The 27,244-nt window shown below is 49.2% G+C and overlaps 1 protein-coding gene across 2 annotated transcripts in view; it reads left to right on the forward strand.

Annotated features, from left to right (window-relative positions):
* The window catches only part of DVL1 (dishevelled segment polarity protein 1), a 98,593-nt gene that overhangs the window by 12,927 nt on the left and 58,422 nt on the right, over nucleotides 1-27,244 (forward strand). For both annotated transcript variants that reach the window (XM_054394892.1, XM_054394893.1), the window contains exon 2: nucleotides 14,012-14,081. In XM_054394892.1, coding sequence (XP_054250867.1) covers nucleotides 14,012-14,081 — 70 coding nt within the window. The remainder of the gene's footprint in view (nucleotides 1-14,011; nucleotides 14,082-27,244) is intronic.

Below are 27,244 nucleotides of genomic sequence, written 5' to 3' on the forward strand. Positions count from 1 at the left end.
TAGGGATGGTTGAGCAAGTGCAGTGCTTGTAGACATGCTTGACAAGTTCCTTCATTCACTCTAGGCAAAAGCCCTCTCTGGCTTCAATGGTAGTAGAAACTGATCTTGAAATGGTACAGAATGTGCCTTCCAGAGAGCTTTGAGTCTTTGGAAGAAAGGTGAAGTCAGTAATGGGCCAGGAGCCTGTGGGAATGTGCAGCTGGAGCTTTGTTAGGAGCTCTCTGCTGTTTGTTTCACCACAGCTCCTGCAGTGTCTCCTGATGAACTCTGAGTGAAGGTAATGAAAGTTTGCATCCCTGAGTGATTCTGTTCGTTGTTCTCAGTGCTTGTGCAGGCCTCTAGCTTGTAAGAACTGTCAGGTGAATGGAGCTCTTCTTCCTCATGTAACACTAGAGAGAGGTACAGCTGCAGCAGAGCCATCAAACAGTTAACGTTCAAGAGCCCTGCCTCTTCTGTCTTTCAGATTGTCCCAGCAGGGGTTTCATTTCATGGCTGACATTAGCCATGCTGTTGCAGCTCCTGCTCCTTTCACATCCTGCTTTTCATCCCCTCTCCTTCCTTACCTTTTATTTTTTTTTCCCTTTTAATACCTCTCATATTCACTGTGGTTAAGAAGCAAATTTGTCATCTGCTTATTTTTTTGCCTTTGCTAACACCCCCCAGCCTCCTGTTCAGAGCAAATGAACAGTGAGCCAGTCAATTGAAGATAATGCTGCTGTGAATTATCCTTTGCTGCAGGGCAGCTTTGTGTCTGGGGTGCCAAGCTGGCTTCAGTTTGTGTGACTAAAACCAGGCAGTGCAGCAAGAACTGGGAATTTCAGTTCCTGACTGGAAGGGCTCCTGGGTGTTGAGTGACTGAGCTTTAGCAGGAGTCTCCTTGACAGCTTCTTTTTGTGGGGACATCTTTGTGGTCTGTCTTGGCCTTGTCCTGTGAGTGGCTGCATGAATTGCACTTGCTCTTCACGTTTGTGAAAAGGCAGCAGAGACAGATCCCCCATGGTTACTCCTTGTTGTTTGCACAGGGGGCACCTTTGTGAAGATGGATGTCATGTTTTGTGAGGCATAGTTGTTCAGCCTGGAGAAGAGAAGGCTCCAGGCAGACCCAAGAGCAGCCTTCCAGTACCTGAAGGGGACTGCAAGAAGGCTGCAGAGGGACTGTTTGCAAAGGCCTGCAGTGATAGGACAAAGGGCAATGGTTTGAAATGAGAGCAGAGCAGATTTAGGTTGGATGTGAGGAACAAGTTCTGCACCATGAGGGTGGTGGAGCACTGAAACAGGTTGCCCAGGGAGGTAGTTGAGGCTCCATCCCTGGAGATACTCAAGGTGAGGCTGGACAAGGCTCTGAGCCACCTGATCTAGTGGAGGATGTCCTTGCTGACTGGATGCCCTTTGGAGATCCCTTCCAACCCAGACCAGTCTCTGATTCTGTAGTGTAAGCCCCTAGTCAGAAGCCAGTCCTTACTCTGAAGAACTTGCATTGCAGCTAAGCAAAAAGAAACAAGAGTAAGGACAGGCAGCACTGCAGGTGGGGATTTTTGGAGTGAGAGCATCATAGTACAGTAAATAATGGGCTTAAAGTCCAAGAGATGCTACCAAGGTGCCTTGAAGATAAGGTAAGAGAGGCAGGTGCTTCATGTGTCTTTATTTCTGAGTTCCCCACCAGACTGACTGACTTTTGAAAGGGTATTTGGTGACTTACTGGGTTCTAGTTTGCTGAGCACCAGCTAGATCTTTACCTGTGGATAAGGTGCTTGATCTCTCTTTGGACAAACTGAAACAACTAGGCTGTGTTGCAAAGTTTAATTCCCATACCCTCCTCCTCTGCTGTCTCCTTTTAATAGCTGCTGCTTCTCTCTTTAGGCTCCGGGGATCACTAATTAAGAAATCAGCCTCTGCTTGGCTGCATAACCATTGGAAGTGCTGCAGTCACAGAGCTGCTGGTCTTCCAAGTCTCTGGCAGAAAATGAGTAAAGAGAGAAACACAGCTGTAAGAGAAGAATGGAGAGATTACAAACCCACTGGGATTGGGTCTCCTCTTATCTGGCTCTGCCAAACAGCAGGATACATGTCTCAATGAAGTCAGAATTAGGAAATGACAAAGTGGAGTTTTACTCTTGAGAGATGCTATCAGTATCCTCCTGCAAAAAATAGGATTTGGTAAGCTCAAGAAGCTCTGCAGGGTTTATGGTGTGGGGTGGGTTGAGTTGGAGCTGTTCAGCTGCTCTTTAATGTGCTTGGGACTGAAGCAGCAGCTAAAGGAAACTTTATGCTTTGCCTGCTCTGGTGCTGGAGTCTGCTGATGTTGAGTCAATTGAAAATCTGACCTGTGAAAAGCTGCTGTGACTTAGGGCTTGTGGCTCAGTTGGCCTAATAGGACTTGGGGGCTTGTGAATGCTAGGATGTGAATTTGGGCTCTTCTCATTAGTCTGAACTTGATACAGCAAACAGCTTTGGCTTCCCTAATAGGATTTGGAAGAAATCTTCTGCAGTCCTGCTGTGTGTCCCAAGCTGAGCATTACACAGCCTAACACAAATACACAGCCTGGCTGCTTCTGCCCTTGCAGCAAAGGCTGTTCCTGGGGCTCTCCCTGTTCTCCAGGGACAGAGCAAGACCCTCAGTGGGACCAGCACCCGTGGGAGGTTCAGATTCCCCTGTGAGGTGTTTCACAGCCAAAGGAGGCAGCAGCTCAGAGCTTTGTTAGGTCCCTCAAGAGCTGCATTGCCAAGGGAAGTACCACAGGTGGCTGACCAGAAGCAGAGGGGGTGTGTGGTGTATCTGCCAGCCTGGACCAGGGAGTTGTGCATCTGAAGGACACCAACAGACTGTCAAAGGGCACTTTGCAAATACTGTAGCAATCTTTGCAGTGTAGCTTGTAAGGTTCCTGAGGGCTTGTAGTGATAGGGTGAGAGGGAATGGATTGAAGCTGGAGGAGGGCAGATCGAGACTGGAGATGAGGAAGAAATTCTGTGCAGTGGGAGTGGGGAGACACTGGAACAGGCTGCCCAGGGAGGTCGTGGATAGCCCCTCCCTGGTGGTGCTCCAGGTCAGGCTGGATGAGGCCTTGAGCAACCTGTGTCCCTGCCCATGGCAGGGGCTTGGAACTGGAGGATCTTGAAGGTCCCTTCCAACCCAAACCATTCTATGAATTTATGAACCTATGAAAGTTAAGACAATAAAGGGAAGGGGAACTACCTGTTACAAATGGAAAAGCTGAGTTTGCTCCAAATGGACACTACTTGTCTAGTTCCTGGTGCAATGCCACGCTCATAACTGTGACTGAGACTCTTCAGAAGGCTGCCTGTGGCTAAGGAGGTTACCTAGACCTGAGCTGGTTTGTTGGATTTCAACCCTGCCACTCATTTTTCTGCCTCATCTTAACCATCTGTTGGAAAAGATGCAGTAGTTCTTTTGTCTTAGGTTTTAGATGATGATCTTTCCCTGCAGAAGGCTTATCTCATTTTGTGTGGTGCCAGGATAATGAAGGTCTGCTTTCCTTTCAGAGGGCTTTAAATGCTGCTTAATTAAAACAAAACAAACCAACAATAAACTGGGCCCTGTGTTTCCTCCTCTCTTCCACACTAAGACATGGGGAGATTAAGGCAGAAAGGTTCTGTTGGATTCTGTACTTAAAGCTGCAAACACTCATTTAGAAGGCAAATGTTGTTGGGCTTGTGCAGGTTTGGAGTGAAGGGTTTGCATTTTGCTTGCTCTCCCTTTGCATGTGGAAAAGCCTCACTTCTCTCCATGTGATGCATAAAACCTGACCACCTTTTATCTGAACTGCTTCTCTGAGCAGCCTCTTTTGGTTGCTGAAAGGACTCTTAAAGAGAGAGAGGTGGGGAACAAAACAGGCAGGTGAAAAGCCTGTCCCTGCTGTGCTGCTAGGGGCCCCTCCCACAGCAGTGCCTCTGTGCTTCCCCAACTGCTGGGTGCTGGCTACCCAAGTGCAGTATTTGGAGGAGCACCATTTCCATTGGCCAGCCTGCTCCCTCTCTTTTGAAGGGTCCTTTCACTGTCTCCAGTGTTTTAAACCTAATTTTTATTTGCCATAAATGGATGGCTTTAAGATGCCCCCTCCCTGGAGGTGTCCAAGGCCAGGTTGAAGAGAGACATAGAGTTCCTTCAAGGACAGTTGAAATGGCAGGATCCACAGATTCACAGATTACATTGGGTTAGAAGGGACCCTCAGAGGTCATCTTGTCCAGCTCCCCTGCAGTCAGCAGGGACACCTCCATGGCAAACCCAGCAGCAACCAGCTGATAGGCACTGAAATTGAAAAAAAACCAAACACCTCTCACCCTTCTGACCAGCTGGAATTGAAGGCTGCAGCTCTAACAGCAGGCTTTCTGAAGCTGCCTAACATTTGGGATTGAATCTTTAATGCAGAATTAAAAGTTGAGGCTTTTTGCAGCTGAGGTGGCAGCACAGAGAGCCTTTAGCCACCCTTCCACTTCCCTTAGCCACCCATTTCTCCAGCTTGGAGAAAGGAATGAAAATAGAGGCACCCACTGGATTGCCAGGTGAGGCTTGGCTGGGGTAGAACATTTGTTCTGTTCTGGAGATAAGGAAGAGGGGAGGAGAGGAGAAAGCTTTCTGCCAAGCAGATAAACACCATCAGGCAGTGCAGCAGAGGAGGGCTCTGCTCAGCACAAAGGACCTGCAGCCTTCTGTGATGCAGGAAAGCCTCAGATCTTGCCTGCACCCCACTGAGCTGGTGAGCAGGGAGCCGTGTTGCTGTGCTCTGAGGCAGAGCTGCCCTGCTTCTCTATAGAAGGCTCATGCCAATCACCCCTCAAAATACCACAGAGCCAGCCTGGGACCAGCATTCTCCTTTCTTAGGTTGTTATTTATAAGGACAGCCAATGCTTTGCCTTTCCAGAGCTGCACTTTTGCATCCAGCTCCCACAGAAACCTGTCAGAAAGGAATATGGAGGTGCTGCCTGCAGTTGCCATTGCAGTGACACACCCAGCTCTGCACAAAACCCTCTTCAAAACACTGCACAAAAGATCTCTGGCTCCAGTGGACACCAGGGCTCTCCTTAACAGAAGAGCTCAGCATGATCTGCACAGCTTCAGCTCCACAAGTCCTGCATTTCTTCTCTGTAAAGCCACTGACTGAAGCCAGCTCTTGTGATGGCACTGCCTGCAATCATAGAGTGGATTGGGTTGGAAAGGACCCTCCAAGGTCACCTTGTCCAAGCCTCTGCAGTCAGCAGAAGAGAAGGCTCCTGGGAGACCTCATAGCAGCCTTCCAGTACCTGAAGGAGGCTACAGGAAGGCTGCAGAGGGACTGTTTCCAAAGGCTTGCAGGGATAGGATGTGGAGCAATGGTTTGAAATGAGAGAAGAGCAGGTTTAGATTGGATGTGAGGAACAAGTTCTGCACCAGGAGGGTGGTGGAACAGCTTGCCCAGGGATGTAGTTGAAACCCCATCCCTGGAGATCTTCAAGGTCAGGCTGGACAGGGCTCTGAGCAAGCTGATCTAGTGGAGGATGGCCCTGCTGACTGCAAGGGGGTTGGACTGGATGCCCTTTGGAGATCCCTTCCAACCCAGACCATTCTCTGATTCTGTGATCTCCAACTACATCTCCAACTTCCCAGCTTGAGGCTAACCTGCTGTCCTTCCACCACATACACCAGCTCCTTCTTGCAGGAGTGCAGCGGGTGTTAGGGAAGCCATCTCCTCCTGCAGAGGTGACAAATGTAGTGAGCAACATTCTCCTTTTCTTTGTTTATGCAGTGAGCTGCCACTCTCTGTCTGGTGTTATCCATAACACTTCTGAAATACAAACACAGGGATTCTGCTGCCATTAACAGCCAGGCCTGTGTTTACACACCAGTTATCCTCTGCCACATCTCATCTTCATCACCACACTAAACACCTTTGCCCACACAACTGCCTCTTCCCTGTGTTCTCCACTCCACCTTTATTCCCAGAGGCACATCCAGCAGTTTCCCATGCCAGCCTTCTACAGCAGCAGGGATCATTTATCAGCTTGCAGAAGAGCTTCTGGATGCTGGAAAGGTTTTGGCACTTAGGTCCTGTGCCAGATACTGACCTAAGCTGAAGCACGTGAATAAAGTGAGGACTATTCTGTGCCCCAGGGGAGAATCAAAGAATCACCATGGCTGGAAAAGACCTTGAAGGTCATCAAGTCCAACCATTATCTAACTCCACCAAGGCCACTACTACACCATCTCCTTAAGCACCACTTAATTTGCCCTTCAGTTCAAACATAAAACTTCACTTTAGGACTCAGGGACAACTAAATTTTTTTAGGTTCCACTCTGGCACCAACCCACTGTATGACCTTGAAGGAGGTCATTTGCTCTATCACTTGCTTCTTACTACAAGAAAATTAGAAGAGCTTCATGTTGAAAAGTTCCTTGATGGCTATTTAAGATATTTGAGCAGCCTCATCACTTGGTTAGAGAAGTCCAGAGTCCTGCTTAAGCATGATCCCTGCACAGGAATCCCATGAGACAAATGGGATGGAGGGAGGGAGGAGAGCAGAGCTTGCTTGCATTACAGCTGCCTCTGCTCTGAAGAAGGGAATTTTGATCTCCAGCAATCCAGTTCAGCCATCTGCATCAGACTGCAAGCACTTCTGAAGGCCTGTCAGTGGTTACCAAGTGCAGCAGTCTGACACAGTGACTCATGCTGAAAGGTTCCACGTGTTTTGAACCAACTGGTGCTTGGGCTCCCAGCCCAGATCTGTCTCATCCTCCCATTTCTGTCAAGTGCAGCACAGCCCAACTTGTGCTAGGCTACAAACCCTTGCCAGAACTTCTCCCCCATTATCTCTCTCTGAAGGGTCTCCAAATATAGTGCCCTTTGGAGCATCTGTGACGATGGCTTCCAATTAAGTATTCCAATTTATGGCTGACTGGTAAGGAGCAATAGCATGTAGGGAACTTGCTGCATGCTACAGTTTGCTTCTCTGCTCCTTAATTAGCAACCTGTCAGTGGTTGTGCAGATGCTCCAGGTGTGAAAATCTCACTCAAATACAATTATTTATGAATTTTGTGTTGATATCTATAGAAATTAATCTACTTGATTTTAGCACTCAGTTGTGCATAGGGTTATTCTCCACTCCATTATCAGCTTCTCTAGCAGGGAAAAGGTTACCTTTAATTATGTGAACAGAAAAGCCACCAAATAATGGACTTTTGGAGTCCTAAGCCCTTGCTATTTCTTTTCATCAATACCTTCTACTCCCTCAGAAAGGGTTTGGAATAGAGCTGACCAAACTGTCCATAAGAAGCAAAGCATTACGGCCACACTGCCAGCCTTCTGTCTTTGCTGTTATTTCCATTTTTCCTCTCTGCCCCATGTTATTTAGTAAATTATTTATGTGCCTATATTACAACCTCACAGGTGTTCATGAATCTATTCTTGCAGCTGTCCCAAGGGACAGACACAATACCATCAGCTCTGCCTTAAGGAAGCCACGATACAAAGGGACAGGTCAGCATAACGATGACCTGAACCCCCATTCCCAAGTCCCAGTCCAATGTGTTAGTTACAAATCAATAAATATTAATAACCTCCCCCCTCCCTTCATAAAATTAAATAGTTCTTGAAAACAATTCTGGAAAAAACACTCAAAGAGAGGCCACTGCCAGCAGCAGGTTGGTTGTGGACTGCCTGTTTGAAAGAGCTGCCTCCGATTTTGCTTTCCCCAGGGTGCAATTATCTTCAGAACTCCCGAGCAGGACACCCTCAAAATAGCACTTGGAGATGACTTTCACAGAAAGTCAAGGCAGAGATGCAGCCTGTTGAATATCTAAGCCTCTGCAGGCTGAAGTCAGGTCGTGACCTTGCTCCCTGCCAGCCACATTCCAATTCATTGAGCTGTTGCTGTTTGTAATGCGCAGTCCAAGAGCCATGCTCCAAGCCAGCTCTCCAGCTGAGGATGGAAAGGCAAAGGCTCCTCATGCTTTCAGCTGGGCATCAACAGCTCTTGGCCCCACTGAGAAACAGCAAGGGAAGCTGCACAGCTTTGCTGGCCACCCCACCTACCACAGAAAATCCCTCTTCTTGTGCAAAGGGAGCACTGATTTTGGTAAGAGCCTCCCTCAGCACCAACTGCCTCCACCAGTAGCTCCCTTTAGCTCCCTTCCCACTCCTTTCAAAGCTGCTTGGGAAGCATTAAGAGCTCTGTGAATGCCCAACACTGCACATCATCCTCAGGGATGTTTTGGGATAACAGAACACAAAAAGCAGCACTTTGCAGCCACTGTTCAGAGACATCCCACCAGAAGTGTGGCAACTCCAGCTTGCAGCTGCAGTAGCAACTCCAGATCTCTTCTTGCAGCTGCAGTAGCAACTCCAGATCTCTTCTTGCAGCTGTAGTAGCAACTCCAGATCTCTTCTTGCAGCTGTAGTAGCAACTCCAGATCTCTTCTTGCAGCTGTAGTAGCAACTCCAGATCTCTTCTTGCAGCTGTAGTAGCAACTCCAGATCTCTTCTTGCAGCTGCAGTAGCAACTCCAGATCTCTTCTTGCAGCTGCAGTAGCAACTCCAGATCTGTTATTAACTATAGGAGCAACTCCAGATCTCTTATTACAACTACAGTAGCAACTCCAGATCTCTTATTATAACTATAGTAACAACTCCAGACCTCTTATTACCACTATAGTAGCAACTCCAGACCTCTTATTACCACTATAGTAGCAACTGCAGATCTCTTATGTCAACTATAGCAACAATTCCAGACCTCTTATTACCACTATAGTAGCAACTCCAGGCCTCTTATTACAACCTCAGTGTGTTTTCAGTGAAGGTGTCCCACAACCCTGTCAGCTGCCAAGCACCACAAACCAGGAACTGCTGCACATCCAAGAGAGCAGTGGAGATAAGGATCAATTCCTCTCCCCCTGTGAAAGGTTTCTTTTGTGCTTTCGTTCTAATAACAAAGTCAGGTCAAAAAAAAATAGCCACCAGCATTTCTCAGTACCTCAGAGAGATCTTATTTACTGACAGGTTGTAATAATTGCTAACAGAGAGATGGGTGTCAAGCAAGTTGCAAGGGAAGCAACTCTGTTATCCACTCCAAGGTTCCAGAGAAGCTGTTCCTAAATTGCTTTAGTGTGGTCCCTATGCAGAAACCTCCAACACTTAGGATAGATAATATCTCTCTCTCCCCCTGGGGTGATTTGTCTAGACATGTTTTAATTAAATGGCATCATTCTGGTGGTTGATGTGGTGAAAATTATTTAAGTTGATTTTAATGAGGCCTTGTTGGTCTCCTCTGCCTCAGCCTCCAGAGGTGGAACTCGCAGCCCATGGCAGGGCAGATGTGATAGTGCCTGGTGCCTCCAGCTCTGTGTAAAACCCAGGCAAGAAGGTGGAGACAACATCTCTGCTCACCTTCAAACCATCTGCACAATGGCAGCTCTCCCACAGAACTGCACAGAGAGCCCCAAAAGGCTCTTTGTGGGAAGCCACTGAAAGCCTTCAGCAGGCAGTGAAGCTTTGTATAAGTTTAAAGATTGTCCTGCACCATGGCTGGTGCTCAGTACCCTGCATTTTCAACAAGGCTCAGAAGCAACCCAGGAAAGTTTAACATTCATAGAGTCATAGAATGGGTCAGATTGGAAGGGACATTGAAGATCATCTAGCTCCAGCATCTCCCTGCCACGGGCAGGGACACCTCCCACCAGCCCAGGTTGCTCAAGGCCTCATCCAACCTGGCCCTGCACCCTTTCAGGGAGGAGGCAGCCACAGCCCTGGGCAACCTGTTCCAGCATCTCCCCACCCTCACTGCAAAGAATTTCATCCTAATCTCCAGTCTAAATCTACCCTCCTCAAGATCAATCCATTTCCTCTTATCCTATCACTTCAAGCCCTTGTAAAAAGTCTCTGCTCAGCTCCCCTTCAGGTACTGCAAGGCTGCTCTAAGGTCTCCCTGGAGCCTTCTCTAGTCAGAACAGCCCCAGCATGAATCCCTTTCATGGCTGCTTCAGCTGTTCAACACGTGGCCTGGACAGTCAAAGTATTTTGGACTCCAGATCATGAGACAGAGTTGTCCTTGTCCTCTTCCAGGAGGATCAACATGCTGCTGGTGTCTGCTGGTACAGGGGAAGCACAGATACCTGCCTCCAGCATTTCCCTGGGATAGCAGCACTGCAAGACAGGCTTCCAGTGTAATGAAAAGCTGAGTTCAGACCTCTTACACTCAGACCTAGTAATAAATTCCACCCACACTTCAACTTCAAGGTGTAACTGGACCTGCAAGTTTGTTTAGACATTGAAAGAGCTGGCTCCAGTCATCCAGTCCAACCCTCCTGCCAGAGCAGGAGCACTCAGGGCAGGTCACACAGGAGCACATCCAGGCAGGGTCTTGAAACCTTCAGAGAAGGAGACTCCACAGCCTCTCTGGGCAGCCTGCTCCAGGGCTCTGTCACTCTTACAGTAAAGAAGTTTTTCCCCACCTGCCTGTGTGGTGATGAGAGTCACTGAGGATATGCAGAGGATAAGTGGTTAACTACTTTGGCTTCTTTCTAGGGATTCCAAATCAAGTAATAAGTGATGAATGCAGCTTCTCTCTCCTTCTCCCATCAGTAGAGGACAAGAAGGAAGAGTTGAGCAAACTCTTGGTTATGATCCCAGTGAGGAGGTAGGATTGATGTGGTGCTGAGGTGTGTTAGGATGTGCAGGTTGGGAACCTGTAGGGGTCTCAAAGCTGCATTTCCCATCTCTGGGGCCTGCAACTGGTGCATCAGGGAAAGGAGAATTTCCTTGTTAACCTCATGTTCCTCAATAGAAAGCAAAAGCTCGTCTAGCTAATTGTGGGGCTGAAGTGTCTCCCAGGAGTGCATGATGCAATCAGAATGCAAGTGTGTGCAGCACTGTCACAGCAGGGTTTAATATCCACTTCCCTAGATCCTTATGAATCAGAGAATCATCAGAGGTTCATGGAGTTCCCTTGGTGTTCCTAATATGGAGTCAGCAGATATTTGGAGGCAGCAAACAGCTTGGCAGAGGGATGAGAGTTAGCCTAAAGGGTCCTTGGTCTTCGGGCTAAAATGCTCTGTGGAGGAGAACAAGAAGTCAGGACACTAGGAGGTTAACCAGGAGTGTAAACCTGTAGTAGGTGAGGTGTGAGAGGGTGACCAAGGCTGGGTTTGTTCCTATTTGTGCAGGGTAGGGTGGTAGCAGTCAGAGGCTCCAGACACAATTCCAGGAAGCAAGAGGAAGGAGGGGCTGTTGCCAGCACTGATTGTTTCATTTAGTAATTAGTTCTTAAATCTGCTCTAAGTCAAATAAAGCTGAGGATGTGAGCTGCTGAGAACTGTTCTCTCCTCCCCTTCCCTGCACATCCACACCCTTTTTCACACACACTCCTCCTGAGTGAAGGCTGTGTGGATGTGAGGTGTGATAGTGAGGAGCTTGCTGACAGGGGAGGGCAGGTGCCTGGAGGTGTTGAGGGGTGTGGGGGGGTTCTTTTTGATGCTCTGATGTGCTGTGTGACCCTGGGTGAGTTGTTCTCTCTTCTTTTGCCTTCCTTTTACCTGGTAGATGCATTTAAGGATCAACTGAGGGATCTCCTATCTTGTGTATGAAGGTGAAGAGGAGGATGCTACGAGTCTCTGGACGTTGCAGAAGAGTCTCTAGCTGAGCTGTTGGTGTGCTGCCAGGGTCTTCCCTCCCCTCTGCAAAGGAGAGTGGTGCACAGCTGGAGCAGAGCAGGGCAGCGTGGGGTAGACCTGCTGCTGGCAGGTATTGCCACCCAAGTGAGCTGCAGATGACTGCTCTGTTCTGTTTGGTGTTCCTTGAGTGGTAGCTGTGTAAATGGCTTTGTGGATGGGTGTTTGTTTGCTCTGCTCTCTCTGCCCCAGAGTGGCTCATAACCTGGGTTAAGTGGAAGGTTGTGTGTGCTGGAATAGAGGCTGCATGACTTCCAACCCTGCCAGCAATCAGAGGCACAGGAGGCAGGCTGTGCCCTGGGAAACAAAGATCTCCCCTTCTGAAGGGCAGCTTTAACTCTGTCAGGCCATGGGGTGTGTTCCTTGCTATCAGAAGCTCTTTGTCCATGCAGTAAGCCTGTTAGCAATTGTGTTTGAGGGCAATGGTGTCACATCCCCACAGTGGACCACATCCCATACCAACAGACTGCAGGAGAGCTGGGGAGGGACCTTTTACAAGGGCTTGGAATGGTAGGATGAGAGGGAATGGACTGAAGCTTGAGGAGAGCAGACTGGAGATGAGGAAGAAATTCTTTGGAGTGAGGGTGGAGAGACACTGGAACAGGCTGCCCAGGGAGGTTGTGGATGCCTCCTCCCTGGAGGTGTTCAAGACCAGGCTGGATGAGCCCCTGAGCAACCTGGGCTGGGGGGAGGTGTCCCTGCCCATGGCAGGGGGGTGGAACTGGATGAGCTTTAAGGTCCTTCCAACCCAACCCATTCTGTGATTCTATAAATCTGTGTCTGTTCCAAAAGCAGACAGGGCCTCTGCCCTTGCTTCTGTAGAGTTCTTGTAGAGCAGAAGACATCTTAAACACCAAGCTGTCCTCAGGCTGAAGCATCTGCCTGCAACCATTCATAATTCCTTTCTTGCCTTCTCTCCACTGCTTCTCCTTCCTGAGGACTGAAGGGAGCTGCCTCATCACTACAAACAATGATTTGTAAAACAGCAATATTTGAAATTAGTGGCTGCTGCTCTCTTTGATGTGCTTGGCAGTGTTGATTGCTACCCAAAGCAAGCTGGGAATTACAGTCTGTCATTCTCTTGCCTCATAGCTCAAGGCTATATTTAGTAGTTCAAGTTGCAACAGATCTGGAAGTGGTTCCCTTTAGCTGCAGCAGGAGGTGAAGGCGGCGGTGGAGCCGTGATGGTTTGGCAGTGCTGGCTGCAGCCTGCTCACTTCCCATCCCCAGGACAGCTGAACCACTCTGTGCAGTGCTGCAGGGACATCCTGACTGCCACTCTGGGTCTGTGGCACTTTGGGAAGGACCCCCGAGCCTTTTCACAGAATCATGGAATGGTTTGGGTTGGAAGGGACCTTAAAGTTCATCCAGTTCCAACCCCCTGCCATGGGCAGGGACACCTCCCACCAGCCCAGGTTGCTCAAGGCCTCATCCAACCTGGTCTTGAACACCTCCAGGGAGGAGGCATCCATAGCCTGCCTGGGCAACCTGTTCCAGTGTCTCACCATCCTCAGTGTCAAGAATTCCTTTCTCATCTCCAGGCTAAACCTCCTCTCCTCAAGCTTCAATCCATTCTCCCTCATACTATCACTACAAGCCCCTGAAAAAGTTCCTCCTCAGCTCTCCTCAGCCCCCTTCAGGTACTGTAAGACTGCTCTAAGGTCTCCCTGAAGCCTTCTGTTTTCCAGGCTGAGAAGTCCCAGCTCTCTCAGCCAGTCCCCAGAGGGGAGGTTCTCCAGCCCTCTGATCATCTTTGTGGCCTCCTCTGGACCCACTGCAGCAGGTCCATGTCTCTCTTGTGTTGGGGGGTCTCCATTAATGCTGGACACAGTGCTCCAGGTGAGATCTCACCAGAGCAGAGCAGAGTGGCAGAATGCACAGGAGATGAGGGTTCAGTGTGCAGCTTGAGTACAGCTCCTTGAGTGCCTTGGTGGGGAATGTGCTGTGCTTTGCCTCCAAATCCAGGCTAGGAAGTGAAGGTGATGGTCCTTTGCCAACAGGGTGGCCCTGACTTGTGGTCTGTCCTCTCTGACACAGAGACTGCACAGGTCAGTGGGACTGTGGTCACCATCAAAATTGAGATGGAAGACTCTCCAGTGGGAAGAATGCTTGTAAGGACTTCTGTGCCTACTGGTTTGGGATGGTTGTCTGGAAAGGTCCTGTTCTACCCTTTATTGTCACTTGCTTCCTTTGTTCTAACACTCACAAATTGTTTCAGCATAAAAGACTTGATAGCAGTTGAGTAAAAATGTGTCTTTTTTCCTGAAGCACTGAAGAAAAACCTCTGTCCCTACTGTGGTTTCAAACTCTGAATTTTCTTCCTTTTGTTTTTGTTTTTGTTTTTGTTTTTTTTACAGGGTGGTAAAGGAGGAGATCTCAGATGACAATGCAAAGCTACCTTGCTTCAATGGAAGAGTGGTGTCCTGGGTATGTTGGCTCATTGGGTACTGTGGGCACAGTAGTCCCCTCCCTGGAGGTGTTCAAGGCCAGGCTGGATGAGGCCTTGAGCTGGTGGGAGGTGTCCCTGCCCATGGCAGGGGGGTTGGAACTGGATGATCCTGAAGGTCCCTTCCAACCCAACCCATTCTGTGAATCTATGACAGATACATTTGTTCAGAAAGCTTAGACTCTGCTTGGTTCAAAAATCTGCATCCAGTCTGTAGCTCTCAGGGGTGATCTAATGCACCTTCTGCAGATGGGCTTGTCAGGGGCTTGTGTTCACTCTGCTGAACAATCAGCTGCAGCATCTGTGTCTGACCTGCCTTAGGAATTGCAAATGACTCTACACTGACACCCACAACACTGCACTGCTTATCTGCCTCTCTTTGCACCTAATTACTGGAGGAGTTTTATGTAAATCTTCCTGGAGGTTCATTGTTCACAGCTTCAAATCCAGGGCCCTGAGGATGATCAGGGGGCTGGAGCACCTCTCTTATGAGGAGACACTGAGAGAGTTGGGGTTGTTCAGTCTGGAGAAGAGAAGGCTCCAAGGTGACCTTCTTGTGGCCTTCCAGTATCTGAAGGGGGCTACAAGAAACTGGGGAGGGACTTTTTAGGCTATCAGGGAGTGACAGGACTGGGGGGATGGAATAAAGCTGGAAGTGGGGAGATTCAGACTGGACATAAAGAAGTTCTTCCCCATGAGAGTGGTGAGAGCCTGGAATGGGTTGTCCAGGGAGGTGGTTGAGGCTCCATCCCTGGAGGTGTTTAAGGCCAGGCTGGATGAGGCTCTGGCCAGCCTGATCTAGTGTGAGGTGTCCCTGCCCATGGCAGGGGGGTTGGAACTGGCTGAGCCTTGTGGTCTCTTCCAACCCTGACTGATTCTATGATTCCATATCCTGGCCACTGGAACTGCACAGATCATTGCAAGGCTAGAAACCTTGGTCTTTACCTGCTTTGGGCAGGGCTGTTTCCTTATCTGCTTTTCTCTGTCTCCTGGGTTATAAAATGTGCCTCAGCTGGCAGCAGGCAGTTTGGGGTTCTCTCACAAACCCATCTGTGATGGTTGTTGTCCTCACTAAGTCACTGCAGTGCACTCATGTGTGTGTCCTGTCGAGGTGAAGTGTTTGGCATTGGAACACTGAGTGCACACAGAGAATCACAGGATCCCAGGATCCCAGCCTGCTGTAGGTTGGAAGGGACCTCTGGAGATCATCCAGTCCAATCCCCCTGCTAAATCAGGGGCACGCACAGCAGCTTGCCCAGGATCCCAGTGTCCAGCTGGGTTTGGGATCTCTCCAGAGGTGGAGCTTCCACCACACAGCTTGGCTGGCTCTTCCCCCACAGCTCCCCTCTTGACTGATACAGAGGCCACTTTGAAGTTCAGAAGATGACTGACATTTAGATACTGGAGATTTTCATCTGTCTTTTTTTTTTTTATAACCATTTGAATCCTTTATTTGTCACAGGCAGGAACTTTGATCTCAGTGTCATATGCAGGACTGATTTCCATAGGAGAAAATGTTCAAGGGAAGATCTGCAAGTCTTTAGTTGCTTTCTCCTGCTGCCCTGGGAACTCAGTGTACAGCTAGATTAGTGTTGAATTAGAATCACTGCTAATTAGCTATTTAAACATCCTCCCCAGCCTTCCTGTGGCCTGTTTGCCTTTTCTATATTTTAGATCCAGTCCTTTTGATTTCAGGGTGGGGTTTGGGGGTTGGGTTTGTTTGTTTGTTGGTTTTTTTGTTTTGGTTTGTTTGCTGGGTTTTTGGGTTTATTTGTTATGGTTTTGTCTTGTTTTGTTTGCTGGCTTTTTGGGTTATGTTTTTGTCTTGTTTTGTTTGCTGCATTTTTGGGTTTGTTGGGTTTTTGTCTTGTTTTGTTTGCTGGGGTTTTGACTTTGTTATGTTTTTGTCTTGTTTTGTTTGCTGGGGTTTTGGGTTTGTTTGTTGGGTTTTTGTCTTGTTTTGTTTGCTGGGGTTTTGGGTTTGTTTGTTGGGTTTTTGTCTTGTTTTGTTTGCTGGGGTTTTGGGTTTGTTTGTTGGGTTTTTGCCTTGTTTTGTTTGCTGGGGTTTTGGGTTTGTGTTAAGGACTGAGTAATTTGAGACAGGTGGCTGCTACTTACTGGATTCCTTTTAAGTGGTTGACCTTTAGGTTTTTCAGCAATATAGAGATCAGTGTTGATGGGAGCCCAACACAAGAGGGACATGGACCTGCAGGAGTGGGTCCAGAGGAGGCCACAAAGATGATCAGAGGGCAGGAGAACCTCCTCTGTGGAGACAGGCTGAGGGAGCTGGGGCTATTTAGCATGGAGAAGGTTCCAGGGAGACCTTAGAGCAGCCTTCCAGTACCTGATCCTACAGGAAGGCTGGGGAGGGACTGTTCAGAAGGGCCTGTGGGGATAGGACAAGGGACAGTGGTTTGAAACTGGAGCAGGGCAGAGTTAGGTTGGACATCAGGAGGGAGTTCTGCACAGTGAGGTTGGGGAAATACTGGAACAGGTTGCCCAAGGATGTGGTTGAGGCCCCATCCCTGGAGACATTCAAGATCAGCCTTGCTGTGGCCCTGGGCAGTCTGATCTAGTTGGAGGTGTCCCTGCTGAGTGCAGGGGGGTTGGACAAGATGCCCTTGGAGGGTCGCTTCCAACCTGATGCCATCCGTGATTGTGTGCAATCTGTTGTTGCATGGCAGAGTTCTTTATCTGGCAGGTTCTTGCTGTAAATTCATGTACACAACTCCATCTTTAGCAAGTCACTGAGACATGGCCCTGAGACAAACCAGAGCAGAGAATTCTGCTCAGGGGATGATTTGAGCTCTGGAGGACTGCTGACCCGAGTGGAATTATTGATGCACTTTGGTTGTTTCAGGTTGCTTCTTACTGGACAATTTGGATAAAATCCCAGCTTGTATGGGGGAGAGCAGCTTCCCTTCAGGCCTTCTGCACAAGCTTCAAATGTTTTTGTCTTCTTTTTGCCCAGTCCAGCCCCATCCTCCCAGCAGAACTGGGGATGTGGAAAGAATTGGCTTGTGGCTGCTGGGTGGGAGGCAGGCGAGTGGCCTCAGCCAGCAGTTTGCAGTCAGCTGGCTGCTGTCTGTCTTTTTTAGGAAGGCTTTGCAACATCTGGGAGCAATTCCCTGACTGGCTGCTGGGAATGTGCATTATTGCTATTGGCTGCCAGTGATGTCATTGCTTCTGAGAGGCTTTTTTTCACCACCCCCCCTTCTCTATTATCTGGGTGCCAGCAGATAATACTCGTCCTGTTTTAGATGCTGCCTTTGCAACTGCAATTAATTTGTTGGAGTAGAACCACTGAAGTCTTCCACACAGGAGCTTTAGGACTGGTAAATGATTTTCAGCTAAGTGCATTGTTGCCTTTTGGCACAGAAAGGAGGCAATGAATGAAAATGCTCAGAAGCAGATTCTTGTTGATCTCTTCTGTATAAAATGAACGATTTCAGGACCTGTTTCTTCTCTTCCCACATTCATTCATCTGCTGCTCAGCTGAATTATCACACAGGAGGAAATACAGAGCTGTGCATGAAATCTGACCCACAGGTGAAGAGGACATTGACACAATTGTGTATCTTCTTCCATAATATTTAGAGCTTCTAAAGAAGGGAAGTGGGATCACTCCAAACATTCCTGAGCTTTAAGGTTCCTGAATGAGTTATTAGGGATGGATCTGAGTCCTGGTGTAGGAGAATTAAATTCCTCTGAGGGGTAGCTGGAGTGCTGGGATCAGCATGAGAAAGAGATGGGAAAGAAACAAAGAGGTTGCAATAGAATCATAGATGGGTTTGGATTGGAAGGGACCTTAAAGATTATCCAGTTCCAACCCCCTCTGCCACAGGCAGGGACCCATCCTGCTAGACCAGGTTGCTCAAGGCCTCATCCAACCTGGCTTTGAACACTTTCCAGGCTTGAAGCCTCCACAGCTTCTCTGGGCAATCTCCCTCTCCCTCTCTCCCTCTCCCTCTCCCTCTCCCTCTCCCTCTCCCTCTCTCTCTCCCCTCTCCCCTCTCCTCTCTCCCCTCTCCCCTCTCCCCTCTCCCCTCTCCCCTCTTCCCTCTCCCTCTCCCTCTCCCTCTCCCTCTCCCTCTCCCTCTCCCTCTCCCTCTCCCTCTCCCTCTCCTCCTCTCTTCCTCTCCCTCTCTTCTTCTCCCTCTCTTCCTCTCCCCCTCTTCCTCTCCCCCTCCTCCCTCTCCCTCTCCTCCTCTCTTCCTCTCCCTCTCTTCCTCTCCCTCTCTTCCTCTCCCTCTCTTCCTCTCCCTCTCTTCCTCTCCCTCTCTTCCTCTCCCTCTCTTCCTCCCCCTCTCTTCCTCTCCCTTTCTCCCTCTCCCCCTCTCCCTCCCCCTCTCCCTCCCCCTCTCCCTCCCCCTCTCCCTCTCCCTCTCCCTCTCCCTCTCCCTCTCCCCCTCCCTCTCCCTCTCCCTCTCCCTCTCCCCCTCCCTCTCCCCCTCCCTCTCCCCCTCCCTCTCCCCCTCCCTCTCCCCCTCCCTCTCCCCCTCCCTCTTCCCCTCCCTCTCCCTCTCCCTCTCTCTCTCTTCCCCTCCCTCTCTCTCTCTTCCCCTCCCTCTCTCTCAGGAGAAGCTGTTGTTCAAGTTGTTCCTTTTAGCCTATTACAGCTGCTGGTTTCCAAGCTAGATCAGCTCCTTCCTGTATTCTCTGACTGTCTCTGGTCAAGGATTGGAGCAAACCCCAAACGAATGCACCACAGACAATTTCTTGTTGCTAAAACAAACATCAGGTTCCTGCTAGGCCTGCAAAAAGCCTTCTAGCAGTGTGGAGTCCCCTTGCCTTTGACAGAATTCCTGGTGGAATAGAGGGCCTCATCAGTCAGTCCTTTTGTGCAATTGATCCTCAGGGAGCAGCCTTCACGTGGCTAATGGGCCATGGCTCTGAAGCTTTGACTTGGGATTTGAGCTGCCTGGGACTTGATAGGAAATAATTACTTTCAACCTGGAGATGAATGTGACTGTTCTGAAGTCACTGTCAAAAATCCAAATGATCCTTTTGGGGTATTTCTTGAGTTTCTGTTAGCAGTCCCTTGCCTCTCCCTGAGCTGAGAGCAACATCAAGAGCTGCTGCTCTCAGTAGGAGTCAGAAGTGAACCATTGCAGTTTTCATGCTGATAGACTAATAAATATTTAGCCAGATGAGAACATGAGAGCAGAGTGTACCAATGGTTGCTCTTCCACCTTCCCAGACTGGTTCTTGTTGGCTGCTGTCTTCAGCCCTGAACGTTTAACAGAGCTGGCTGCATGCCTCTGTGAGTTTAAGATGTCTGCTGAGTGGTGAACCCTGTAAAAGGCCTTGCCATAATTAAATGAAAACCAGAAGTGAATGTGATGTAGAGCAGAAGAAAGGAAATCAAACCTCCACCAGTAGCAATAATGGGAAGAAAATGAAGCTCTGCTGACTCTGTTCACTGGGCTCTGGCTGGGGAGCTTAAATTTTGCTTCCATTTGAGATGCACAGAGTCACAGAGTGCACCCTGAGGGTGGTGGAACACTGGAACAGGTTGCCCTGGGAGGCAGTCAAGGCCTCACCCTTGGAGATCCTCAGGATCAGGCTGGACAAGGCTCTGGGCAACCTGCTCTAGTGGAGGATGTCCCTGCTGGCTGCAGGGGAGTTGGGCTGGATGAGCCTTGGAGGTCCCTTCCACCCCAAAGCATTCTGTGACTCTGATATTAACCAAACAGCATTCAGTGTGATGGAAGGAGGTGAACCAACAGTTGCGATTAGTTCCACACTTCTTTATTAACTTCCTCCATGTGCAGCACATGGAAGCCATCCCCATTCCATGCTGAAATGCATTCCTTAGGGGTGGAACCCCACAGCTGTTCTGCAGCCCACAGGCATGCTCCTCAGCAGCACACAGTGCAAGTGAAGAGAGGGATTAAGATGCTACTGCAGGGGAAGTTTGATGGCTGAAATGTAATTATCAAGGCTGGCTTCTGGCCAGGAAGCTGAGGTTGACACTATTTTGTTCCTGGTGGAAACACAGCGAGGAGTCTGTAATGTGGCAGCCCAAGTGCACTATCTCCTCCATTCAAAAGGGATAGAATCTTGGAGTGTTTTATTCCTGCCAGAGCTTGTCAGGGGAGAGGACAAACTTTCTGTTCAAGCGGGGAAGATTCTTCAGGATTTACAGAGTGTCACTTGCTGGAAGAGATGAGGAGGGCAAAGCAGGGAGCACCAGTTCTGGGTGCCCACACATGGAACCAGCACAGTGCCATGGGAGTTCCGGCAACAGCTGTCCACCCCTCAGCCTTCCTCTGCTGCAGGCACTCTCAGCAGACTGAAGACATTTTATGAGGTGTCTGCAGAGAGGCAGGGCTGCTGATTCCCTGCAGAGCTCCAGCAGAGCCCAGTGTGGCACTGGCTTAGGTGCTGCACTGGCTTAGGTGTTACACTGGCTAAGGTGTTGTGCTGGGTTAGGTGTTGCACTGGCTTAGGTGTTGCACTGGCTTAGGTGTTGCACTGGCTTAGGTGTTGCACTGGCTTAGGTGTTGCACTGGCTTAGGTGTTACACTGGCTTAGGTGTTGCACTGGCTTAGGTGTTACACTGGCTTAGGTGTTGCACTGGCTTAGGTGTTACACTGGCTTAGGTGTTGCACTGGCTTAGGTGTTGCACTGGCTTAGGTGTTACACTGGGTTAGGTGTTGCACTGGCTTAGGTGTTACACTGGCTTAGGTGTTGCACTGGCTTAGGTGTTCATTGGCTTAGGTGTTGCACTGGCTTAGGTGTTACACTGGCTTAGGTGTTGCACTGGCTTAGGTGTTGCACTGGCTTAGGTGTTGCACTGGCTTAGGTGTTACACTGGCTTAGGTGTTGCACTGGCTTAGGTGTTACACTGGCTTAGGTGTTGCACTGGCTTAGGTGTTACACTGGCTTAGGTGTTGCACTGGCTTAGGTGTTACACTGGCTTAGGTGTTGCACTGGCTTAGGTGTTACACTGGCTTAGGTGTTGCACTGGCTTAGGTGTTACACTGGCTTAGGTGTTGCACTGGCTTAGGTGTTACACTGGCTTAGGTGTTGCATTGGCTTAGGTGTTGCACTGGCTTAGGTGTTGCACTGGCTTAGGTGTTACACTGGGTTAGGTGTTACACTGGCTTAGGTGTTACACTGGCTTAGGTGTTGCACTGGCTTAGGTGTTACACTGGCTTAGGTGTTACACTGGCTTAGGTGTTACACTGGCTTAGGTGTTACACTGGCTTAGGTGTTACACTGGCTTAGGTGTTACACTGGCTTAGGTGTTACACTGGGTTAGGTGTTGTACTGTCTTAGGTGTTACACTGGCTTAGGTGTTGCACTGGCTTAGGTGTTGTACTGTCTTAGGTGTTACACTGGCTTAGGTGTTACACTGGCTTAGGTGTTACACTGGCTTAGGTGTTACACTGGCTTAGGTGTTGCACTGGCTTAGGTGTTGCACTGGCTTAGGTGTTACACTGTCTTAGGTGTTACACTGGCTTAGGTGTTACACTGGCTTAGGTGTTGCACTGGCTTAGGTGTTACACTGGCTTAGGTGTTACACTGGCTTAGGTGTTGCACTGGCTTAGGTGTTGCACTGGCTTAGGTGTTACACTGGCTTAGGTGTTACACTGGCTTAGGTGTTACACTGGCTTAGGTGTTACACTGGCTTAGGTGTTGCACTGGCTTAGGTGTTACACTGGCTTAGGTGTTACTCTGGCTTAGGTGTTACACTGGCTTAGGTGTTACTCTGGCTTAGGTGTTGCACTGGCTTAGGTGTTACACTGGCTTAGGTGTTACACTGGCTTAGGTGTTACACTGGCTTAGGTGTTACACTGGCTTAGGTGTTGCACTGGCTTAGGTGTTGCACTGGCTTAGGTGTTACACTGGCTTAGGTGTTGCACTGGCTTAGGTGTTACACTGGCTTAGGTGTTACACTGGCTTAGGTGTTACACTGGCTTAGGTGTTGCACTGGCTTAGGTGTTACACTGGCTTAGGTGTTACACTGGCTTAGGTGTTGCACTGGCTTAGGTGTTGCACTGGCTTAGGTGTTGCACTGGCTTAGGTGTTACACTGGCTTAGGTGTTGCACTGGCTTAGGTGTTACACTGGCTTAGGTGTTGCACTGGCTTAGGTGTTACACTGGCTTAGGTGTTACACTGGCTTAGGTGTTGCATTGGCTTAGGTGTTGCACTGGCTTAGGTGTGACACTGGCTTAGGTGTTGCATTGGCTTAGGTGTTACACTGGCTTAGGTGTTACACTGGCTTAGGTGTTACACTGGCTTAGGTGTTGCACTGGCTTAGGTGTTACACTGGCTTAGGTGTTGCACTGGCTTAGGTGTTACACTGGCTTAGGTGTTGCACTGGCTTAGGTGTTACACTGGCTTAGGTGTTGCACTGGCTTAGGTGTTACACTGGCTTAGGTGTTGCACTGGCTTAGGTGTTACACTGGCTTAGGTGTTGCACTGGCTTAGGTGTTACACTGGCTTAGGTGTTGCACTGGCTTAGGTCTTACACTGGCTTAGGTGTTGCACTGGCTTAGGTGTTACACTGGCTTAGGTGTTACACTGGCTTAGGTGTTACACTGGCTTAGGTGTTGCACTGGCTTAGGTGTTACACTGGCTTAGGTGTTACACTGGCTTAGGTGTTGCACTGGCTTAGGTGTTACACTGGCTTAGGTGTTACACTGGCTTAGGTGTTGCACTGGCTTAGGTGTTGCACTGGCTTAGGTGTTACACTGGCTTAGGTGTTACACTGGCTTAGGTGTTGCACTGGCTTAGGTGTTACACTGGCTTAGGTGTTACACTGGCTTAGGTGTTGCACTGGCTTAGGTGTTACACTGGCTTAGGTGTTACACTGGCTTAGGTGTTGCACTGGCTTAGGTGTTACACTGGCTTAGGTGTTACACTGGCTTAGGTGTTGCACTGGCTTAGGTGTTACACTGGCTTAGGTGTTACACTGGCTTAGGTGTTACACTGGCTTAGGTGTTGCACTGGCTTAGGTGTTGCACTGGCTTAGGTGTTACACTGGCTTAGGTGTTGCACTGGCTTAGGTGTTACACTGGCTTAGGTGTTACACTGGCTTAGGTGTTACACTGGCTTAGGTGTTACACTGGCTTAGGTGTTGCACTGGCTTAGGTGTTACAGTGGCTTAGGTGTTACACTGGCTTAGGTGTTACACTGGCTTAGGTGTTACACTGGCTTAGGTGTTGCACTGGCTTAGGTGTTACACTGGCTTAGGTGTTACACTGGCTTAGGTGTTACACTGGCTTAGGTGTTGCACTGGCTTAGGTGTTGCACTGGCTTAGGTGTTACACTGGCTTAGGTGTTGCACTGGGTTAGGTGTTACACTGGCTTAGGTGTTACACTGGCTTAGGTGTTACACTGGCTTAGGTGTTGCACTGGCTTAGGTGTTACACTGGCTTAGGTGTTGCACTGGCTTAGGTGTTACACTGGCTTAGGTGTTGCACTGGCTTAGGTGTTACACTGGCTTAGGTGTTGCACTGGCTTAGGTGTTGCACTGGCTTAGGTGTTACACTGGCTTAGGTGTTACACTGGCTTAGGTGTTGCACTGGCTTAGGTGTTGCACTGGCTTAGGTGTTACACTGGCTTAGGTGTTACACTGGCTTAGGTGTTACACTGGCTTAGGTGTTGCATGGCTTAGGTGTTACACTGGCTTAGGTGTTGCACTGGCTTAGGTGTTGCACTGGCTTAGGTGTTACACTGGCTTAGGTGTTACACTGGCTTAGGTGTTACACTGGCTTAGGTCTTACACTGGTTTAGGTGTTATAGTGGCTTAGGTGTTGCACTGGCTTAGGTGTTGCACTGGCTTAGGTGTTACACTGGCTTAGGTGTTACACTGGCTTAGGTGTTGCACTGGCTTAGGTGTTACACTGGCTTAGGTGTTACACTGGCTTAGGTGTTACACTGGGTTAGGTGTTGCACTGGCTTAGGTGTTGCACTGGCTTAGGTGTTACACTGGCTTAGGTGTTGCACTGGCTTAGGTGTTACACTGGCTTAGGTGTTGCACTGGCTTAGGTGTTCATTGGCTTAGGTGTTGCACTGGCTTAGGTGTTACACTGGCTTAGGTGTTACACTGGCTTAGGTGTTGCACTGGCTTAGGTGTTACACTGGCTTAGGTGTTGCACTGGCTTAGGTGTTGCACTGGCTTAGGTGTTACACTGGCTTAGGTGTTGCACTGGCTTAGGTGTTACACTGGCTTAGGTGTTGCACTGGCTTAGGTGTTCATTGGCTTAGGTGTTGCACTGGCTTAGGTGTTACACTGGCTTAGGTGTTGCACTGGCTTAGGTGTTGCACTGGCTTAGGTGTTGCACTGGCTTAGGTGTTACACTGGCTTAGGTGTTACACTGGCTTAGGTGTTGCACTGGCTTAGGTGTTACACTGGCTTAGGTGTTGCATTGGCTTAGGTGTTGCACTGGCTTAGGTGTTGCACTGGCTTAGGTGTTACACTGGCTTAGGTGTTACACTGGCTTAGGTGTTACACTGGGTTAGGTGTTGCACTGGGTTAGGTGTTGCACTGGCTTAGGTGTTACACTGGCTTAGGTGTTGCACTGGCTTAGGTGTTGCACTGGCTGAGGTGTTACGCTGGCTTAGGTGTTACGCTGGCTTAGGTGTTACGCTGGCTTAGGTGTTACACTGGCTTAGGTGTTGCACTGGCTTAGGTGTTGCGCTGGCTTAGGTGTTGCGCTGGCTTAGGTGTTACACTGGCTTAGGTGTTACGCTGGCTTAGGTGTTGCGCTGGCTTAGGTGTTACACTGGCTTAGGTGTTACGCTGGCTTAGGTGTTACACTGGCTTAGGTGTTACACTGGCTTAGGTGTTGCACTGGCTTAGGTGTTACGCTGGCTTAGGTGTTGCACTGGCTTAGGTGTTGCACTGGCTTAGGTGTTGCACTGGCTTAGGTGTTACACTGGGTTAGGTGTTACACTGGCTTAGGTGTTACACTGGCTTAGGTGTTACACTGGCTTAGGTGTTACACTGGCTTAGGTGTTACACTGGCTTAGGTGTTGCACTGGCTTAGGTGTTACACTGGCTTAGGTGTTGCACTGGCTTAGGTGTTACACTGGCTTAGGTGTTACACTGGTTTAGGTGTTGCACTGGCGTAGGTGTTACACTGGCTTAGGTGATGCACTGGCTTAGGTGTTACACTGGCTTAGGTGTTACAGTGGCTTAGGTGTTGCATTGGCTTAGGTGTTGTACTGGCTTAGGTGTTACACTGGCTTAGGTTTTACACTGGCTTAGGTGTTACACTGGCTTAGGTTTTACACTGGCTTAGGTGTTACACTGGCTTAGGTGTTGCATTGGCTTAGGTGTTACACTGGCTTAGGTGTTGCACTGGCTTAGGTGTTGCAGTGGCTTAGGTGTTGCACTGGCTTAGGTGTTACAGTGGCTTAGGTGTTACAGTGGCTTAGGTGTTACACTGGCTTAGGTGTTACACTGGCTTAGGTGTTGCACTGGCTTAGGTGTTGCACTGGCTTAGGTGTTACACTGGCTTAGGTGTTACACTGGCTTAGGTGTTACACTGGCTTAGGTGTTGCACTGGCTTAGGTGTTGCACTGGCTTAGGTGTTACACTGGGCTAGGTGTTGCACTGGCTTAGGTGTTGCACTGGTTTAGGTGTTACACTTGGTTAGGTGTTGCATTGGCTTAGGTGTTGCATTGGCTTAGGTGTTACACTGGCTTAGGTGTTGCATTGGCTTAGGTGTTGTACTGGCTTAGGTGTTACACTGGTTTAGGTGTTACACTGGCTTAGTTGTTACGCTGGCTTAGGTGTTACACTGGCTTAGGTGTTGCACTGGCTTAGGTGTTACACTGGCTTAGGTGTTACACTGGCTTAGGTGTTGCATTGGCTTAGGTGTTGTACTGGCTTAGGTGTTACACTGGCTTAGGTGTTACACTGGCTTAGGTGTTACACTGGCTTAGGTGTTGCACTGGCTTAGGTGTTGCAGTGGCTTAGGTGTTACACTGGCTTAGCTGTTACACTGGCTTAGGTGTTACACTGGGCTAGGAGTTGCACTGGTTTAGGTGTTACAGTGGCTTAGGTGTTACGCTGGCTCTGGTGTTACACTGGTTTAGGTGTTGCACTGGCTTAGCTGTTACACTGGCTTAGGTGTTACACTGGCTTAGGTGTTACGCTGGCTTAGGTGTTGCACTGGCTCTGGTGTTACACTGGTTTAGGTGTTGCACTGGCTTAGGTGTTGCATTGGCTTAGGTGTTACACTAGCTTAGGTGTTACAGTGTCTTAGGTGTTACACTGGCTTAGGTGTTACACTGGTTTAGGTGTTGCACTGGCTTAGGTGTTGCACTGGCTTAGGTGTTGCACTGGCTTAGGTGTTACACTGGCTTAGGTGTTACACTGGCTTAGGTGTTACACTGGCTTAGCTGTTGCACTGGCTTAGGTGTTACACTGGCTTAGGTGTTGCACTGGCTTAGGTGTTGCAGTGGCTTAGGTGTTACACTGGCTTAGCTGTTACACTGGCTTAGGTGTGGGTCTGGGTTAGGTGTTACACTGGCTTAGGTGTTGCACTGGCTTAGGTGTTACACTGGCTTAGGTGTTACTCTGGTTTAGGTGTTACACTGGCTTAGGTGTTACACTGGCTTAGATGTTGCACTGGCTTAGGTGTTACAGTGGCCTAGGTGTTACACTGGCTTAGGTGTTGCAGTGGCTTAGGTGTTGCACTGGCTTAGGTGTTACACTGGGTTAGGTGTTACACTGGGCTAGGTGTTGCACTGGCTTAGGTGTTGTGGTGGGTTAGGTGTTACACTGGCTTAGGTGTTACACTGGCTTAGGTGTTACACTGGGTTAGGTGTTACACTGGCTTAGGTGTTACACTGGGTTAGGTGTTGCAGTGGCTTAGGTGTTACACTGGCTTAAGTGTTACAATGGGCTAGGTGTTGCATTGGCTTAGGTGTTACAGTGGCTTAATTGTTACTCTGGCTTAGGTGTTACACTGGCTTAGGTGTTTCACTGGCTTAGGTGTTGCACTGGCTTAGGTGTTGCACTGGCTTAGGTGTTGCACTGGCTTAGGTGTTACACTGGCTTAGGTGTTACACTGGCTTAGGTGTTGCACTGGCTTAGGTGTTACACTGGCTTAGGTGTTGCACTGGCTTAGGTGTTACACTGGCTTAGGTGTTGCACTGGCTTAGGTGTTCACTGGCTTA

This window comes from Indicator indicator, chromosome 32, assembly GCF_027791375.1.
Source record: "Indicator indicator isolate 239-I01 chromosome 32, UM_Iind_1.1, whole genome shotgun sequence".
Lineage (NCBI taxonomy): Eukaryota > Metazoa > Chordata > Aves > Piciformes > Indicatoridae > Indicator > Indicator indicator.